Genomic DNA, 19,625 nt, shown 5'->3' with positions numbered 1-19,625 from the left:
GTTAGTGGCTATATTGTACTACAGGTATGCAGAATTTTTTGCAAAAAATCAGGAGGATGCTGATCTTCCACTCAAGCATCACATGAGCAAAACAGGATTTATGCTCTCTAATTTGGGAAGGGCTGCAGTAAATTATACGTGAAATGATTTGTGTATGACAAGGATTGCACTTCTTAAATTAAAATATATGTTCTTAATTAGAGGCAAGTGTTGTATTGGTACACTAAAGGTTCCTTCAAGTATACTGTGGTAGTATTTACAGACTTGGTATCTGTGCTTGTTTACAGAAGAATGTTTATGTTTTTCATAATTAATTATACAGAATTATGTACTAAATTAGTTGTGTCTTTTCCTTTCAGTCAGAGGAAGTTGAAACAAAGAAAATATCTAAGAGTTGGCGTCATCCGCTACATAAACCCCCAGCTAGATCTCCAATGACTTTGGTTAAACAGCAGGCAACTAGTGATGAAGGTGAGTGGACTATTTAATACATTTTCAGATGATAATTTTATGATTTTATGAGACTATAAATATATAGGCATTTAGAGAGTCACTGCCTTGTGCAGACAGGCTACAAAATCTAAGAAATGTTCCCAACATAGGGGTTTCCTTCTCTGAAGTAAATATAAAAAAATAAATCTGCTTTACCCAGCAATCATGTATACAGCCCCCCAAAGTTGATGAACGAAGCTACTTTTTTTATCAAGTGTGACTTGTGAAGATTCTAGAAATGTGCATCAGAAGTATAGATCAAAATGGAGAACAAGCTCATTCCTTTTTCATATCACTGTACCATTTTCGTTGCGTAAACCACAAAAGTTTCAGGTGCTGTTTTCCAGAATCTCCTCAGTAGAGCTGGAATTTAGTTCTCATACTACCTTAGTTAGTTTGATAATCTGGTGCTAATGCCATGTCTGTGACTATGGGTCTGATCCCAACATCACTGCATACTTCTGTGTTTACATGCAATTTTTACCTGATTTTTTTCCCACTCAAATACCTTTGATTAAGAGTAGCTGTTTCTTACAGCTGCAGATAAATTTTCTTGACTTGAGAGACAGCATGCCTGTTAATTGATTCTTCTTCTTGTAACTAAGCAATATTATACTTTCAGTTGGCAAGTTAGGCGTTGTTGAGCTGACTGCTGTAGGTTCAATTGACCTCTTGTCAATACATCTCCCTCCTTGTTTCAACCCTGAAGTAATTGATTTGTGTCTTCTGCCTCACTAGTTTTAGAAAGCTATACTTTCTCTTTCATTTTTTATCTGAGCTGCAGCTTTGCCAGGCATGATACTTCAATTAGCTGTTAAGCATCTTTCTGAAAATTAGAGACAGCTTAGACCCATGATCTGTATCATATATGAATATGTTTGAATACCTTGAGGGCTAGACAGAGCATATTTCAGAAGATGTTACGGTAATTTAGAGGATGATATTAATATTAAGTTTCATCTAGTAAAGTAATTAAAGATTTAATAGGTGGTAGGTTGCAGTAAAAGTGCTCTTTTTTAATTAGAGATTAAATTCCTTTTGCCTGCTGATGCTTTTTCAACATTATGGTTGAAATATATTGTGGATTTCCTATATACATGGATTGTGTATGATATAATCTGACTAGATGATGATACAATGACAGTTTTGAATCAAGGATTTTTCTAATACCAAGACATTCTTCATCTCATCCAGCAGTTTGCCAACTTCTTGTTGTATTAATGGTTTGTGAAAGTGTCAACATCCTGAAAAGAAATCATATACCTTAAAGTCTTTCCTCTTTGCTTGATGATTGTCCTTCCAATAGATAAGAGTGTATTTTGTTAGGAAAGTAAGAGCTGTCTTAGAGTCAGTAGCCATTAAGTGTGTCTGCTTTCTGATTGAAGGAAGTAATTAAGAATTTTATTGGACATGGCAAGTTTTGGTATTTCTAAGCTGGAACTGGAGTTATTATTATTTTCATTCATCTGTCTCTCATTGTAATCTAATTATTGGCTGACTTTTGTAACAGCACCAAAAGAGAAATGGTAGCATTTGGGTGAGCAGGATGTTTACATCCAAGGCAGAGATTAAAGAAGTGATGAAGGAGACTGGCAAACTGTAGCCCCATTAAGTTGCCTGACTCATGATGGCATGAGGGCTAGACGACTGTCTGATTTTTTTCAAGATTGTTTGTGTCAGATGCTAGGGAAGTAATCCGTATCAGTGTGCTTATGATTCCATTGTCTTTATGAAGATGGTTCGTCCATATTCCGGATAGTGGTTAGTAGAAATGTAATTCAACATTCATACTTAGTTCTTGGTCTCTGTGGTTTTGGGCAAAAATGATGCTGGCTGAGACTATGATAGTATAGTCTCTTGATACAGTAATTTCTGATTGTGTCACAAGGGGAGGATTTATGTGTTGTACATTAGTTTGTGTTCTATTTTATCTGAGTCCAGTAAAATAATAACTGCAAACAAAATAAAGGAAGAAGATATGGGCTAGTGTTGTTGTGAAAAGTTAAGAAATTGAGGCTTTTTATTTAATCTGCAACTCATATCACTTTCCACAAGTTGGAAAGTGTTCTGATGGTCTGTAGCCATTTCTAATACAGATAATATATATTCAAATTAATATACTTGAAGTCTTTCAGGTACTAGGGTTCTATTAAGAAGTTTCTGTGAATAGAGGTGATCAGCGGATGTTAATAACATGTAGGCAGCATTCTTTGACACTGTCATCCATTTCAGAATTGTAATTTTGCAAGGAGAATATTACCATTGTTGAACAGCATGCTTAAATCTTAGCAGAAACTTTCTGAATTCATTTTTAATACTGAGTTCTTTGGCAGAAATGAATTTTTTTTACATGATCACTTGGACATTTGAGGTTTATGCTTTCTTTTTATCACTGTATATTCTTATATATGTTGTGTATTCCTTTATGAAAAATAATTAGGTTAATTGATTATTTCTTGTCTATTGGTGTTATTTTTTTCACTGTCACTGAAGCCTTTCCTTAGGTATGTCTGACTTCTTGTGGAATTAATTCTTAAAAGATTGAGCACTGAGAAATACTAGGGACTGGGGAATCAATCCTAGAAATTGGAGCTCAAGTTGCCAATTCAAGAAAATAAGTGCAGCAGTATGCAGCAGTACAGTGTGGACTGTATGTCACACTCAACATACTAACAATTTTTACGTAATGAACCTTGGTTTTATACTCAATGCAATATGTTAACTTGTGGTAATAATATTCTGTTGTATTTAATACAGTTATATTTCTGCTCACTTAAGCAATAAAAAAGCAAATTCAGCAGAAGGAGCAGGCATACTAACTTTGCATGCACATTGATTGGTCCCAGAGATTTCTTTCCAGCACTATTTGGTCACGCAACATTAGAAACTGTTTTTAAATGCAAGTTGACTAGAATTTCCCATTGCCCTAAATGATATAATTATAGTGTATAGACTGAATTCAGTATGGACCTCTCTGTATATGTTTTTTAGCATTTTAAGTATGATTCAGAATTTCACTGTAGTTTTGCTTTCATTATTTGTAAGGTAAGGAAAGAGAGAGAACTTCTGTAAATCTAAACAATGGCTTCTGCTATGAGAAGAAGCCTTGGTTTTTACATTCACTGTCAGCATCCTGAGAGATATGCTTGATTTGATATTACTAATCAAACCATTTAAGGCTTGTTTGGTAACATCATAAATAGACTAAGCCTGCTTAAATGGGGGAAAATTACACTTGTAGATGCAGATACTATTCTTTTGTTTCAGAGCTTAAAATGGGAGATTTTGCTTGAAGATTCTCACTTACTTCTGAAAGAAATTTTTTTTCCTGGTGTTGCGCAGGTAGATAAAAATTTGCTAACCAGTTGATAGAAGCATGTTTATATTTACCACATTAATATTACAATTTCCAGTATTGCTTTCCCTCCCACAGTGTTTTGTTGAATGAAGTTTTACTTCTTTAAAATACTTTGCTTTTGTGTGAATATGGGTTAATCAAGCACATAATTTATGTATGTTTTTCATATATCATCATCATTTAGCACAGAAGAGTCCAGCACTAACTACCCTTTCAACAGTCTTTAGTATGCTAGAAAAATGTATTTCCTGTGATTTTCTCTGGTACCTGTATTACTTCTGTTATGTTTAAATCCAATTTTCAAGATATGATTGACGTAATTGCAAAAAATTCTGACACTTAAAAAGCGTGTGGTGTTCTGAAGACCCTAAGAAACCTTTTGTAAAAATCTGGTGTATCTTTAGTAGGTATTTAGCAAAGGAATGTGTTAAAGCATCAAATAAATGCTTTTCCTGAATTTCCAGTACTCTTGTCAACCTTTGGACCACCAGCTGATTTCCAGAAATGGCAAGAACTGAGAGCTTTGATTATTACCATTGGTTGTTCTAGTCCTTTGACATATTTCATGAGTAGCAGCAGTTATCTGCCTTTTAGTTGACACCTACAGGATCTAAGATTAGCCAGTATTTTGATCAAGAGGGGAATACGAACCAGTTCTTCTAATATATATTCTCATTTGCTGGACAGTGGTACATGTTGTGATCATTGAAGATTATCTCCAGATGAACCTTGCAGCTCTAATTGTGCTGCTTTCTTAGCTTTAAAATAGGGTATTTTACCTCATAAAGGACTGCATGGAATTACAGTCTCGTATAGAAAGGCATATATAATTTCTCTTATCAGGTGTGCCAAAATGAAAATTGATTTCCTGCTGCATTAGTGCAGCCTCTGAGTTGCCTTCTCAAGGGTAGCAATGGAGTTGGTAGGCAAACTGGATGTGGTGTTTACCAAGGAGAGACAGATATCCCTTCTGCAGGATGATCTTTTGTAGCTGATCTTCTCCGTAGTTATGGTCCAAAGAAAAACACAAAAAACCTATGACTTGCATTTATAAAGGATTAATTAATTGATGTATTGGTGAAGAGTATTGCCTAGTAAGTTATTCTAGTAATAACTTTAGTTTTTCAACTTAAACCCTAGCCCAAAGAATTATCATCACCTTTGTCAAAATCTGAAGCTGCATTGTAAACCATTAGTATTGAAAGTGACTTAGTTTTAATGCCAAAGGGATTTTGCTAATTGTCTTGGCTGAGAAGCGTATGTAATATATATTTTTTTAATGTACAAAATAATTACATTTAATAAATTGATTCTTGAAGGAGTTTAAATGCAGTTGTTTTCTAGTGTATGAAGTGTTTATGGGATATTTGTTTCAGTGATCTGCAGGAGCTGTAGCTTGAAGATACAAATTTGTAATTCTAATTTGGCATTGATTTGTCATTAATTTGGATCTGTGATTTAGTGTGTTTTGCATCTTCTGTACTTAACTTATCACTTATATACTGAACTTATGAAGAGGTCTTGGTTCAGTGGAGAACTTCTGGACAATCTTAACTGAACACATTCTAGTAACCTTGTTCCTCAAATTTCACTTGTGTTTTGCCCAGAGGAGCTTGTGCTGGAATGGTATATTGATGTAGGTTAGATTTGTGCTGCCTGAGAGATACAAAATAACCATAAAATATGTATTCCCCACTCGGTACTTTTTTTTCTCTTTAGAGTAGCATAAAACAGGAGTATGGTCTAACAACTTAATAACTGAATATTTATTTGATCATATAATATCTGGCAGTATGGTCAATGATGTTACGTTTTAATTTCCAAAGTAAGGAAGTACCACCAAGTAATTCTGTTGTATCTGAGTGACTTGTTTTATTAATAGGCAGGACATGCCTGATGATGAGGGAGAAAGCTTTCGTTTTTTTCTACCTTGGAAGACTATGGTGTTTAATTAGTAACTCAGTAAGCATGTATATAGATGGCAGTATCAGTTCCTAAAAATTCCAGTGTAATTTTAGTTATTGATCAAGTTTCATTGTCCTAAGTGCATTGACCACAAACAGATTACATTAGAATGCAAACTATGAATTTTGTTCATAAGAACTGTGAAAAATTACATGAGAGAATGGAATTAAAAAAGCAGCTGCTAATAAGTGCTATGAATTAAAGCTTTTCAATAGAGCAGATATCTGCTAATCTTTAGCTTGTAGTTTGTACTTGTAGTGCTTTTGTACGGGCAACCGTGTTTTTTGCTGATAGGCTGTGCAGTCAATTCCAGCAGATCTTCTTTTGTTTCTGCTTTGATTTTGCTGAGATGCCTCTTTGAACAGATTTATAAATACAGGTGCTATTATTTAAATTTACACAGTGCAAAGACAGGTGAAATTACTGGAATTGCTTTAATACTATATATATATATATACATACATATATATGCACACATACATACATATATACAGTAATGGAAATTATGATACCAATATGCTGTAAATACTTCATGTTGGCAGTCCATACAGATTTAAGAACATCTCCCTTTCTGTGGCCTCCTGTCCACATTTTTAAAAAATTGCCTGACTAGTGGATCACCTCTGAGCTTGGTTTCTGGACATGGTAAGTAGCTATTCCTGGAGACACTCGATAGGTCATGGACTTTAGCATCAGTGAGAATGTGTTGCTTGTGCTTCAGCTTAGGTAGCCAGAATAAGTAGACAGCTTTGACAATTTAAACATTAATTTCTAGGGTTAAATTCTTCATTCTATATGCACAAAAAAGTTGTGCATGTGGAATGCAGCTATTTAGGGAATGCTGTGACTGAAATACTGGTTTTTACCCCTTATAATTATTTAGTATCCTTGTGATGTAGTGTTTCAAATAGAGAATTGTTTTGTTGTGGAAATTAGTAAGCAACCAAAAATGGTAATTTTCAAAAATAACGATGCTATATTTCCATAAAACTAGTTTTACAGTTCATTTCAATGTAAACTGAATCTCTATGCTATGAGTCCTCAGAGCTTTCTCTAAGTTAGTTTATTGGAATCATAGCAATGTAAATCAAATACATTTTAGTTACTTTGCAATTTTTTAGAGAGAAAGATTTGGGTCCTGTACAGCCTGGCAGGATCATTTTACATATCCCACATATTGAAAATGCAATATAATAGGAATTTTACTTCATGTAAGTTACACTATTTAAATGTTTCTTTTACTTGTTCTAATGTGCTGTGTTAATTTCTCTTCTCACTTATGCACTAGTGCTCAGAAGTAAATACCCAGCAATCTGTGAAGCCCTGCTTTTCTCTTTTCTCCAACTTAGAATCTTTCAGTTTTTCTTATTTATCCAAAGTATCGGTGGGATCAGTGCTTCCTGCTTTCCATGAAAAATCATGGTCAGGGTTTTCCCATCCCTCCTTTTCAAGGTTATTGGTGAAATTTTTCCAGCCTTTGCTAGTATTTATACTAGCTTTATTTACTGTTTTAAATGATAGTGTTCCTGTCTGCAGCCAGTCTTAATCGCAATGAGATTTTTCTTACTAGATTCTTATTTGTGACTAACACCAAATCAGAAAGAATGTCTTTGCCAAAGTGATCCTTACTCTTTTAGTGAGTACCACTCACCCTCAGGAAAAGCTGCTGACTGTGCCAGTTAATGTAGGAGTACAATACACTCTGACCAGGTTCTTCAAGATATTCTGTGTGAGGATGGTTTAGTGAATAATACAGGATTTTCATATTTGAAATTACATGGGATTTCAGTTTAGCAGAGTGATACAGCAACACACTTAAATTACGGTGAAGATACAAATTATGTTTAGCAGGGTGTTGAATTTTAATATACAGTTCAGTTAATAATACAATATACTATACAATACCAGTACAAATTACATTGAGCAAAGTGTAGCAATCACAGTACACAGTTCAATCACAAAACCAATGTGAATTTGATGACAGGGCTCTAATAGTATGCCAAAGGAAAATCAGAGTATCCCAGTATCAAATCTTCCAAATCTGTCAAATTGCCTTTTAATTTTTTTTTAAATGATGAATCTTTCAAACTTTTCAAAACATTTTCAGATCTTCTACACCTGATGTCTTATACTTTTTTCTATTGAACTTTTCTTTTATTAAAGCACCCCATTACTTTGTTTTGGGGGCTAAACCTGATTTGATCCAGGAGCTCTTCAGCTTAATTTCTATAGCTCTGATTCAATATAGTTGTCTTTCCATGCAATTTTTATGAGAACTGAAGTATTAATAGCTAATTTAGCAATTAGGCTCTCTAACCAAAAGTGTACACATACTTTATATTACTTGTATTCAGAGGTCCCATACAAGAAATGAAACTTCTTGAAGAGTACAATAAATTAAAGAGTTCATATTTTGCTATGAGATCTGTATCTTTCATTGCTGAAAAAAAAAAAAAAAGAAAGACAATTTCCAATTTCTGAAACCAAGTTTGCTGATACACTGCTGGAACAGTAAAGTTTTCAAGTACAAGACTTTTTCCCAACTGTCTTCTTTTTATATATATTTTTTATTTGTATTATTGTTATTTCCTCCAGGACATTTGAAACTATAGATAATGTCTCCCAGGGCTGAGATTATGCTCAACTACCTGAAAAATAACAGATGCTTCTGTGCTCTTCATAGCGGAGAATGCAGCTCTACAATGCCAGGAAACATCAGTGGAACATAACCCCAAGCAGCAAAATCATTGTTGAGATTGGCAAAAGCAAATTGTACTGTATTAGTGTCTATGGCTTTTCACATCTGCTGGTTTAAATCAGAAAATGCTGGCAACAGCCCATTCTGCAAATGGCCCAAATGTTTTCTGCCTGATAATTTGAGTTTAACTTAGTAAGCAAAAACCATTCAAAGCATTAGCATTGTGTGTTGGAGCAAGCTTCCCACAAACTGTTAAACCAGTAACATTAGTGGAAACCATTCATTCACTTACTCACTTGGAAAGCAGCATAGTGACTGTTCAGAAATACTTTGCTGTGGAAGGAGTTTCCTTTTTATCAAAACAGATCCTGGGCTATAATTTTTGTTTTTGTCTACATAGTTTGTTTTAATGAATTGTTTCACTTTTCTTAAAGATGCCGAGGAGTACAGATGCATATGAATATCACATTAATGAGAACTGGTATTTCTGAAATTACATTATGGAGATTAATTGATCCTATAGAAATACTGTTTTCAGGTACAAATATGATAGCAGGAACTATCATCAAGTTTAGCATTGCTAATCACCTTGTGCTGTCAGTAATACTATGGCTGAATTATATGTGTTGTGGTTTAAACCCAGCTGGCATCTAAGCACCACAGTTGCTCACTCACTCACCCACCAACCAGATCAGGGAGACAATTGGAATATTCTTGTACTACTCACTGTCAGTGGCACAAGATGCAGGAAAGACCTTGATGCTGTGCCAGTACTAATCAGCAATAACAAAAACCTCTCTATACTATCAATACCATTTTCAGTACAAATCCAAAACACAGCTCCATACTAGTTACTGTGAAAATTAGCTGTACCCCTGCCAAAACCAGCACAATATGATACAGTAAGATTTTTATCAGCTGTTATGCATTTATTTGAAGTCATAATTGTATCATCAAATGTTTCTGCTGTTCTGTTGGAAAAAAGAGCACTTGGTCTAACCCTAGGAAACAAAATATTTTATCTGATTATGGATTGTATCTGGTAAAGTAATACCACAAAAAACATTTGCAGTGAAGTAAAACTGCCCAGGTGGTTTAGGGGAATTCAAGATCTCTGAGCACTGTTAGTGGTCAGAATAAGATGTTTTTACGTACTTAGGAATAGGCTGCATTACATCATCCTGTTAATAAATTTTTTGACTGGTATTAATCCATTTTAGACTTCAGCATGAATGTGTGATATATTTACAGCCAGAAACATAACAGAAGCTACAAGAAATGGACTTCATTCATATAAGAGTGTTTAAAAACCATGTGCATACTAACAGACTTGCAAAATAAATACTTTTCATTGGTATTTGTCAGTGTGTCTGTGTGTTATGCATGAGTGTGCAATCTCTTGAACAGTGCTGCCAGTTGAGGTGCAGATTTCCCTGTCATGGCCAGCAGGTTCAAATCCTGTATTTTTCTTTTATTCTCTCTGACAGTGAGATGTATTTTGTACTGTAGTTGAATTGAAAGTTTATATATGAAAGAGTACTAAGGATGCTTTATTCACTTTTGTCTTGATTATCTCTCAATTTGAAATGTATGTTTCATGCTGAAAAGCTGAAAAAAAAAGTTACACCAGAGTTCACACCAAGGAGTTCAGTTGTGCACTTGTGCAGAGTCCTGTTCATGCACTTACTGTCAGTGAATTGTGAGGAAGTGTCAGTGACTTGATCTGAGTTACAGCAGACACAGAAGTCGAGGTAGATTCCCCAGCTCCATTTCATGTGCTGTGTAAAGAAAATGCTCCGTATAGACATACATTATGTTTCACACCACTGCATTGGCTGACCTTTATCTTTCAAATTGGCAGCCGTGAGCTGTTGGGAGGTACTCTTAGAGCAAGGCCAGGTTACCACAGTGAAGGCTTGATTGCATAATGGTGCATATCGTAGAGTGTTTGGTTGGCAGCATTGCATAAGGGACTATTCATCAAAACTTGCTCTACCAGAACTGAGAGCATTCTCATGTTCCTTCAGAAAATTGGCAATATGTAAGATTATGAATGAAACGTCATGTTCATAGTGCTTCTTGAAACATTATATACTGGTCTTATAAAGTAGATGCTTGTTTTTGGGTGTGGTGTGGGGGGCAGTGTATCTTTTGCTGTAGGAACAGATGCTTCCACCACATTTTTTTCAGGTTTTGAGTACTTGCAATTGGCACTGATTCACAGCTGAAGTAAAAGTATGCTTGCTTATGACAGTAGAGTTTCTGAGATCTTTCAGTCAGTATGAACACTAAAAATTTTTCTCTGTTCTTATTTTGAGAATTCTCAGTTAAGGTGGATTTTGAAAGGAGCTAGCTGGAGGCTGCAGTTGTTTTGTGTCCTTGTAATAGACACGTCTGATCAGAGAAACACTGAGCTCACATGAGGCCACTGAGTGTCTACCCTGAAACTGCGTGCAACAATGTGAGTTAGGAAAATAAATTTATTTTAGGCTGAGCCACTGATTGCTCTTCAGCTAAATAAATGAATGATGAAAGCAGTAATTTAAGAAAATAAAAGGAGTGAGAAGCACTGGATAAACAGGAAAAAAGAAATCTAAAAATCCCTGAAGTTTTTCACAATGTTTTTGGACATCAGTAGGTCATCGGTATTATCAAATGAACAAGTGAAGAAAGGCCATAAGCTGTGCCAAGACAGAAGTGTTTATTGCATCAAGTAATTATATTCTCTATGCCTTCTGTTGAACAGTTGGAGAGCCGGTTTTTCTTTTAATTTCCTTGCCTGTTTTGGTTAACCAGATTCTCAGTTTTTGTTTATGGTGCATAACTTGTCTGCCTACATGGAAATCAGGAAGATACCTCCACTTGTACTACCAGAGAATCTTGTATGGAAATTCTTCCTCTCACTGATGCTGGTGCACACACGAAAAATAAAGCACACAAAATGAAACTGCTTGAGTTCTACTGATGTAGAATAGTTACACAGAAGATTGCATTCCTCACCTTACTGGTGAGGAAGTTGTTTAAGGCAGCATTGTCATGTTTTGTACATGCTTTGTAGTGGGGTCACGTATTCTGTAACTTTTTTTTAATACCAATTTCTTTGGAAATTTGATTATTTCAATGTGGGTGGGTGAAAGTTGATTGAAAGGACATGAAATAGTATTTCTGAAGTCTTTGAAAGATGATAATTTTAGGCTCAAGGTTGCTTAGGTAATTCCTGAGGAGAACTGAAATTTATTAGCCTTACAGTAGTGATAACAGAGTATCAGACAAAGTTTGTAATCCTTAGGAATGTCTATTCCATCTTCTCTTAATTTTGTATCTTGTTAGTGAACCCTTCAGTACTGGATTAGGCAGCTTCCCTCTGAAAGAGGATTGGTATTTTTCCTTTCTTGTTATGGTGGAGAAGAGTGAGGGGTTGCGTGGTGTAATATACCAGAGGATCATATCAGAGAGCTTGCGTAATTCATGCAGAGACAGAAGACTGCAGTAAGGATTATGGAGAAGACAGTCACACCTCAAAGGATCTAGAAGGACATTGAATTCAGAATTATAGATGTTATAGATGTTAGAGATCAGAGGTAAATAAATGAGGAGTGTTTGCTTCTAGTCAACAGCTAACTGGAAGTGCTCTAAACATAATGTAAAGGAGAAAATAAATTTATTAAAATAGTGTTAAATTTTTATGAGTTTGTGATAGATAGAGTCTGGTACATATACATATGACATCTTGTCCTTGGCTTCTTTTGGAATGAGGTTCAAAATAAATACAAACTCTCAAGAGCGACGAAAGGCTATTAAAGCCAGCTTTATTCTTGTGTCTTATGTTCTTTTCAAGTTCTTAGCTGGGAAAGCTTTTGTAAATATCACACAAGAGGGAACTGAAATTATGGAGTTTATGTGAAATTAAGGTGTAAATACTGTTTTCATTAAAACCAGAACCAATATAATAATGAAATCAGCAGCCTGCTGTAGGCAGTGAAAAGCTGGAACCCTGTATGAAAGAACTACAGTTATTAACCCAGAATTGGTTTCAGGACTACAAATATGAAGATAGATTTTTGAATAAAGAAGAACATTATAGGCTGAGGTTCTGGGCAAAGGCTTCAGCTATCATGGGAGAATTATTCTGGTGGTAAGGAGTGGTGCAATCAAAGGATGTCAGTTTCAAAGGGGATAATGGGTATGGAAGATAATACAAACCTTCACAACAAATTCTCTGTGCCTTTTTGTTTTCTTCATAAGGGAGAATCAAGCTCTGAATTTTCTGTGAGGTCACAACTATAATGAAAATATTTAAATTAATGGTACAAGCTCCTGAAGGAAAATAATGTAAAAGGAAAAATTTAAAAACAATACCTGCAGGGCAAGAGCTGCTTGTAAAATGGCTCTTTAAAGGAAAATTTAAATAGGTAGGAAGAGAACTAGAGAAATAATTTTCAGAGTTATATGTTTTACAATTCTTTAAAATTGCAAGCAGTAGAAAAAATATGATTGGACAGATTTTTTTTAAGCAAAAGCTTTGTTAAGCTTTTAACTTACAAAGTAAGTAGTTCAAAAAGTTATAAAAGTAATGCTGTAATTTTATATGCTCATCTTCTTCTTGTGTTCAGTTTTTTCACTGGTGTTCCTTTGAAGCTAAGATAGCTAAGTTTTTCACCAGAAAGCTCTGCTGCTAAATATTGACAGCTTTTTTGCAGTTGTTTTCTTTCTGCCCTTCTACCCAGATTATTGGCAAATGTTTATTGAATTGGTATTAGTTCTTTAGAGAAACTATAAAAAATTGATTAAAAACCACATGCAGGATATATTTTTTATTATTACATTTGGCTTGCTTGTACACAAATATTTTAGTTGATATTTTATTCAGCACTGATAAAAATGTTGTCAATTTTATAGTGGTTTTGTAACAATGTGTGACATTTATCATAGGAGATCCATAAAGCCTCTGCTTTTTCATAAAATGGAGAAAGCAGTCATGGGCTGAAGGAATGTGATGAATCAGCTTAATGTACTTAAATGTTTCTCTGTGTTGGAATTTTCTTCTTCTGAAGTGAACAGTTTTTCTTAAATACATCATTAGAACAGGATGGTGTACTATAAACTGTTTTTATTGTATGAATGTTTAATTCAGGTCTTTTCACATTTTTCTGTCCTCATTCACATAATTATTCTGATTGACACCTGCATGCCGTCTTATTGATTCTGAAAGATGTAATAGGCACTGTCCATATGATCCAGCATATTTCTACATGCATCTACTTCTTAGATCTGATTTTTTCCCATTACTCCCTGGCTATAATGTTTGCCCTTTTTTCCCCTTTGGAAAATGAGTGCCACTCTCCAAGAAGAGTTTGTGAGGTGCCATCCTGTGCGAATAGAGTGATTTGTCTGGTGCTGCTGCTGGCACACAATATGTTCCATCCATAAGTAATTTAGGGCCTTGTACATAGAGGGAGAGAGGATAGAGTTTGGAGGCATTAAAGAGACAGTGGGAGAGTGAGACATAATGTTGTTGATATGAATACAAATTGTAAATGGTAGGGCTATTTATGCTTTATGTGGATTGGTCAGCTCTTGACAGAGATGTCAGAGCACTTAATAGTGGGTTTTTTTCTTACACAACATTCTTTTAGATTTCTGCATCGATATTTGCTCACAGACTTCTTGTAAGATTGTTTGATCTTTGTTAGCACACATGACAGATTCGTTGTTGTTTATCTTCATTCCACGACTATAATATAGCCATTGTTTGCTTTCTTTTAGAACTGCCTGAGAGTACCTTAATTGAAGAGAAAGTTGAAGAGTCAGAGGCATGGGCCAAGCCTCTGGTCTACCTGTGGCAGACAAGACCACCCAATTTCAATGCTGAAAAAGAATACAATGCAGCTTGTGCAAAAAAGGAACCTTACTGTGCTGTTTGCACTCTTCTCATGCCATACTATAGGGTAAGCAAGATTCTCACAGCTTCTTCTCTGGATGAAGCGTGAAATAGCTGCCTGGCTACTGAATTTCCAAGAAATTATAAAAAAGATAAAGTTAAGCATTTCATTTGTAGGAGAGGTAAACAAACTCACTGGCATTAAAATTAGAGCTCATACTTTGTTCACCTGGATCTATCCTTGGCTGCAGACACTGTATGCCTCCTACTACCATTTATGCTGGGTTTGTCTTTGTGTGTGTGTGTGTGTGTGTGTGTGTGTATATTTTCCCTCAAAATTACACTTTTTAGTGTGGTGAACCCAGGTAGGTTTGTATCTTCTAGCTATATCCTTATATGTCCATCTCCTAATACTTTTTATCAGAGTCTCTTTTATATTGCCTTCACTCAGTGTTAGGGAAATAAGTGTTTTCACGGTACTTTGGCCTTCTCAGTAAAAATATTCCCTTGGAAACAGTCTAATGCAGAGCACTGTTTGACACTGTCTTGTGGAATTACTGTGTCAAATGGGAAGTAAAAATGGTGTTGTAGTACTATGTTGCTAATTTGAAGGTGCTAAACTGGAATTTCCTCAGCATGGGAACCAGGAAAAAAGCCTTTATTGCCTTGGACTGAGTTAAGTGGCCCAAGAGGTACAGTACCACTGAACACCACTGCAATAACACTGGTTTGCTGGCTGAGTGCTATGCCAGATATCACAGTTGTTTGGAACAATCAAGGCAAGATGACTATGATAAATACTTAGAAGCAGTTAATTTTCTCATGAAACTGTTACACTTAGTACGAAAGTTGGGAGGGGTGGAATAGTTTCATCATTGTCACAAGGAAGAGTATGACTCTCCTTTCTTTTACTTAAATATAGATTTTGTTTATTTTCCAGCCAGACAATCAAGATGAAGAAAGTCCTACTTTCAGTGAAGCAAACTCAGCAGAAACATTGATGGCAGAAAATGTGAAGACTAAACCTCTTATTCCAGAGATGTGCTTTATTTATAGTGAAGAAAACACCGAAAACTATCCATCAAATGCCTTTGTTGAAGAAGATGGAACAAGTCTTCTGATTTCATGTGCAAAGTGTTGCATACGGGTTCATGCAAGTAAATAATCTAATTGCTCTGTTGCCAAAAATGTAATTCTAAATTTTGCTTTATTGATAAAAAATAGTTAGCTAGGCTTCTAGCATGTCTTTAAAAGTACTTGAAGAACATTTCCATTTGTAATGCTTCACTCACTGGCTATTTTTTTTTTTATAACTGCATTACATTTTCTGTAACTTATGGTTGCTGTGAAAATACTGAAGAATTAACTGTCTTGTAAACTTTCAGTGATCACAAACTTCTGATTCTTTTTTCTGTTCTAGTGATTTAATTACTCTTTTGCTTCTCTATTTTGAATCAATGAGCAATGATATTGTGTCCTTATTAAGTAGTTAGGATGAAATTCTCCTGGAGGACTTGTGAATATTGCTGTTAAATTTGGGGATGCAGTATTTTCCTTCACTTAGCATGCTTTTTTTATTGCAAGAGTAACTGATGAATGCATGGACTTTTCTGCAGTATCTTCTAAGGACTGTAGAACTGTAACAGTTAAGTCTAAGAAGTCCATGAGATACTTGGAAGTATGGTATATTTGCTCAGAATAAATGTCAGTACATTAAGTCAAAATTTTACTTCAGGGAGAGTTGGTGATATGATATTGCAATGACAAAATAGGAAATTCATTGTGATTTTGGTTTTTTTGTTTTGGTTTGGGTGTTTTTTGGTTTTTTTTTTTTGGGTGCTTGGAGTTTTTTTGTTGTTCAGTTTCGTTTGCTGGGGGTTTGTTTTGGTTTTCTTATGAGAATTTTTGTGGGTTCTTTTTATTTAGGTTTTGGGAAGATACATTTTATAGACTATGATATTAGTAGTAAGCCTAGATTGTAAATATCTCCTTTGTCGCAGGACAGACGTGTTTCATTAAGGTTTATGTATAATTGAATTGTATTACATCATTGATAAAAAGGCAGAATGTAATAATCAATCTAGCTCTCTTATTCTAGGTTGCTATGGTATTCCTTCTCATGAAGTCCATAAAGAGTGGTTGTGTTCTCGATGCAGAAAAGAAGCCTGGACAGCTGTAAGTTGTTTAGCTATCTAACACACTAGAGATTAAGGGAGGAATAAAAGGTAGCATGTGCATGTGGTATGTAGCCTGTGTATTTTTTCTGATCATGCTTGCTGGGGAAAAGCTATTTGTAAAATATGAGAAAATTTCAGTGCAAAATGTAATAGCATTTTGATACACAAACTTGGAGTAGTTTCATAGACTCCTGGAAAGGATTGGCTAACAGGATATAGTTTTGTGAAAAACATTGTTTGAGCAGAACTGAAAATTAAAATGCACATAAAAGAGAGAAAAAGGGAGATATCACCTGAATATGTAGAATCCAATTTTTTGTCTTTCTTTGGTTACTAGAATACTCTATTACAGCTTCCTTTTCAGACAGTCATGAATTTGAGGATCTTCTGAAATACTTTTATGACTACTGTTCTAGATTCAGAGGAATATCAAGGGGAAGAGTGTAAGTCTGTTGTTATGAGCTCAGAATTTAATTATCAGTTAAACAAACAGGGTTAGAAAGCCCTGCTATTCTATCAAAAATTGAAAAAAATGAATTACTTTCAGGGAAATTACAGCTGTGATGTGGAAGTAGGGAAGTTCTAAGTAGCACATCCTTATTCATGAAATACCATTTATTACTGAATCACATATTTTTTGTTAAAGCCACTGAAAAATTTAAAATGTTGCCTTGGGACCTGGTATTAACTGCAATATAAAAATAATACATTTGAGTGGAAATTAGGAGTGTCTTTTGACTCTAGTACATTTTCTTAAAAGCCACTGAAAAAATTGCAAAGCAAAATCCAGTCTTAAAATTTGTTAATTATGTGTCGTAGAAAAGATTCTAAAATTGTTCTGAGGTTTTAAGGTTACAAATAATCTGGAACTGGTCATTCAGATGGCAGCAGTAAGTGAATGATAAGAACAACAGTGAAGTGTTTGATGAGTCATTTATACTAACACCTGTGAAAAACATGAATTTGAGAAGAATTAGTCACATTTTACTGAATAAGTTTTGGGTTATTCTCGTACGATGCATATAAGTTTCTGATAATAAGGAAAATCTGAATATAAGGGAAAGTACTTTTCTAGCCAAATTTTTTCAGGAGATGAGATGAAGTCGTGAAAGATATATCAAGACCATATGGGAATTGGCTGAAAGAAAATTTTATATAATGAGGTTTTAGAACTGAAGACATATTCACTTTGTGACCAGAGTGGTCACAACTGCAGCTGGCAACAGGAACTACTGCTTAGGCAGAGTCTGCCATATTATGTGTGCATAGCTGACAACTCGTAAGTACTCTCCCTATCTCTGCTGAACCTCATATGATTAATTTTTTAATAAATTTTAACACTTTGGTAGCATCACATTACGTAAACTCCCACAGTTCTTGTGCAGTCATCTAAAACTGCTTGAAGTAGACCAGTTTAGATTTCCACAAGCACACTCTGGAAACTGTAGAGAAGGCCCAGTGTATTCCTGCACTTTATAAGTTAGCTAACAGGAAGATAATAGGACTGAAAGGGAGCACCATTTTCACCATGCAAAGACTAGAAAATATGTGTTATTGGAGATTTGGACAATTTTTTAATGTAAACTTTACCTGTCATATATTTAACTGAATTGCTGTAATTTTTTGTGTGTATTGGTTATTGTACAGTTGAATTGCTAAAGCTACAAAATCATCTTTCTGTAGCTCTGTTTTGGTAACCTGAAGGAAATGAATTTGTACCCCAAGAGAGTCCTTCATTCATATATACTTGTGGAATAAAGTTCTATTCTTAATGCCTTAAGTCATCATTAGGTTGGAGAGTTTTAATGAACTATTGAAGATTGAATAGAACTCTAGATTAGTAATATATTTACTTACAAACTTGTTCTCTTGTCTGCTGTCTCTTAGTCTTTGTTACTACATGTCATTCACATGCAAATGTGAACTGTTCTTTTTTACCTAGAAGATGTAGGAGTAATAGATAGTAGTCATCTGCTACCCAAGATATATAGCAGAAATATATAGCTGTTTCAGGGAAGTGAATAATGCTTTATTAAATACATACATGTGAATGATAACAAATTCACTTTTTTTATAATACGGCCTTTCAAAAGTTCTGACATGCCGATCTCGCACTAATAGCAATCTCAGAGCTCTTAGTTATTACAAGAGTTTGCAGAGCTTAGATGAGGTGACATCAGCCTGGAAAGTATGTTGTTGTTTTTTAAAAAGATGCAGAATGGATCATGTGAGGAAGTAGATGGCTGTCAAACTATCTCAGATAACAAGAAAAATACTGAACAAGTGCTGAATCTATCAATTTCTAAAAACCTAGACAATGACAGAATACTAAGAGGTGTCTACTGAAGAGCCGGCCACTGATTTTTTTGCTGCGGCATATCATGGGAGTAAGGAATAAGCAAAAGATTTCATGAATCCTAACTTTCAGATGCTTTCGATGGTGTTTTAATTTCTGATATTGGCAGTGGTAGAAGAGGGATAATAATAATAAGATTTGCCAAACACATAGCAATATGAATTTCCTTTCAACCTTAATATCTCAGACCACCGATTATAATTGTCATAGGACTCTTAAAACCATTAAGAGAATAAATTTCTGGGCATCATTTCCTGATTACTTTTCATGTCATTATGGAGCATATGTGGAAATCTATACCAAAGTGCTACCTTCCCTTTTAAAAATCAGCAATTCAAGTTAGTCCTACCAACCTGCAACCTGAAGTTTTATGCTTCCTTTGAATTAAATGCATATATTTATTTTCTGAATAAATTTTTAAATTTTCAAAATTTTTTCATATAATCATAGAATGCCAGGTTGGAAGGGGACCTCAAGAATCATCTGGTCCAACACCTCTTGGCAAAATCACAGTCTAGACAAGATGGTCTAACACCCTGCTCAGATGAATTTCAAGTGTCCAATGTAGGGAAATTCACCGGTTCTCTTGGGAGATTATTGCAATAGCTTTTGCTGTAAAATTTTTTCCTCTTGTGTCTAATCAGATTGTCTCCAGGACTAACTTGTACTCATTACCCCTCATATTTTCCATGTGACTC

The 19,625-nt window shown here is 34.9% G+C and overlaps 1 protein-coding gene across 4 annotated transcripts in view; it reads left to right on the top strand.

Moving 5' to 3' along the window:
* Positions 1–19,625, top strand: part of KDM4C (lysine demethylase 4C) — a 242,819-nt gene that overhangs the window by 130,251 nt on the left and 92,943 nt on the right. For all 4 annotated transcript variants that reach the window (XR_005255234.1, XM_038124136.1, XM_038124135.1 and 1 more), the window contains 4 exons: positions 360–471; positions 14,280–14,461; positions 15,335–15,551; positions 16,493–16,569. Coding sequence is in view for 3 of the 4 variants with exons in the window: in XM_038124136.1 (XP_037980064.1) it covers positions 360–471; positions 14,280–14,461; positions 15,335–15,551; positions 16,493–16,569 (588 nt within the window). In the remaining variant the exon portion in view is untranslated. The remainder of the gene's footprint in view (positions 1–359; positions 472–14,279; positions 14,462–15,334; positions 15,552–16,492; positions 16,570–19,625) is intronic.

Source organism: Motacilla alba, chromosome Z (genome assembly GCF_015832195.1).
Source record: "Motacilla alba alba isolate MOTALB_02 chromosome Z, Motacilla_alba_V1.0_pri, whole genome shotgun sequence".
Classification (NCBI taxonomy): Eukaryota; Metazoa; Chordata; class Aves; order Passeriformes; family Motacillidae; genus Motacilla; species Motacilla alba.
Note: the sequence above shows the minus strand (reverse complement) of the source record. Positions and strands in the feature narration are given on the sequence as shown.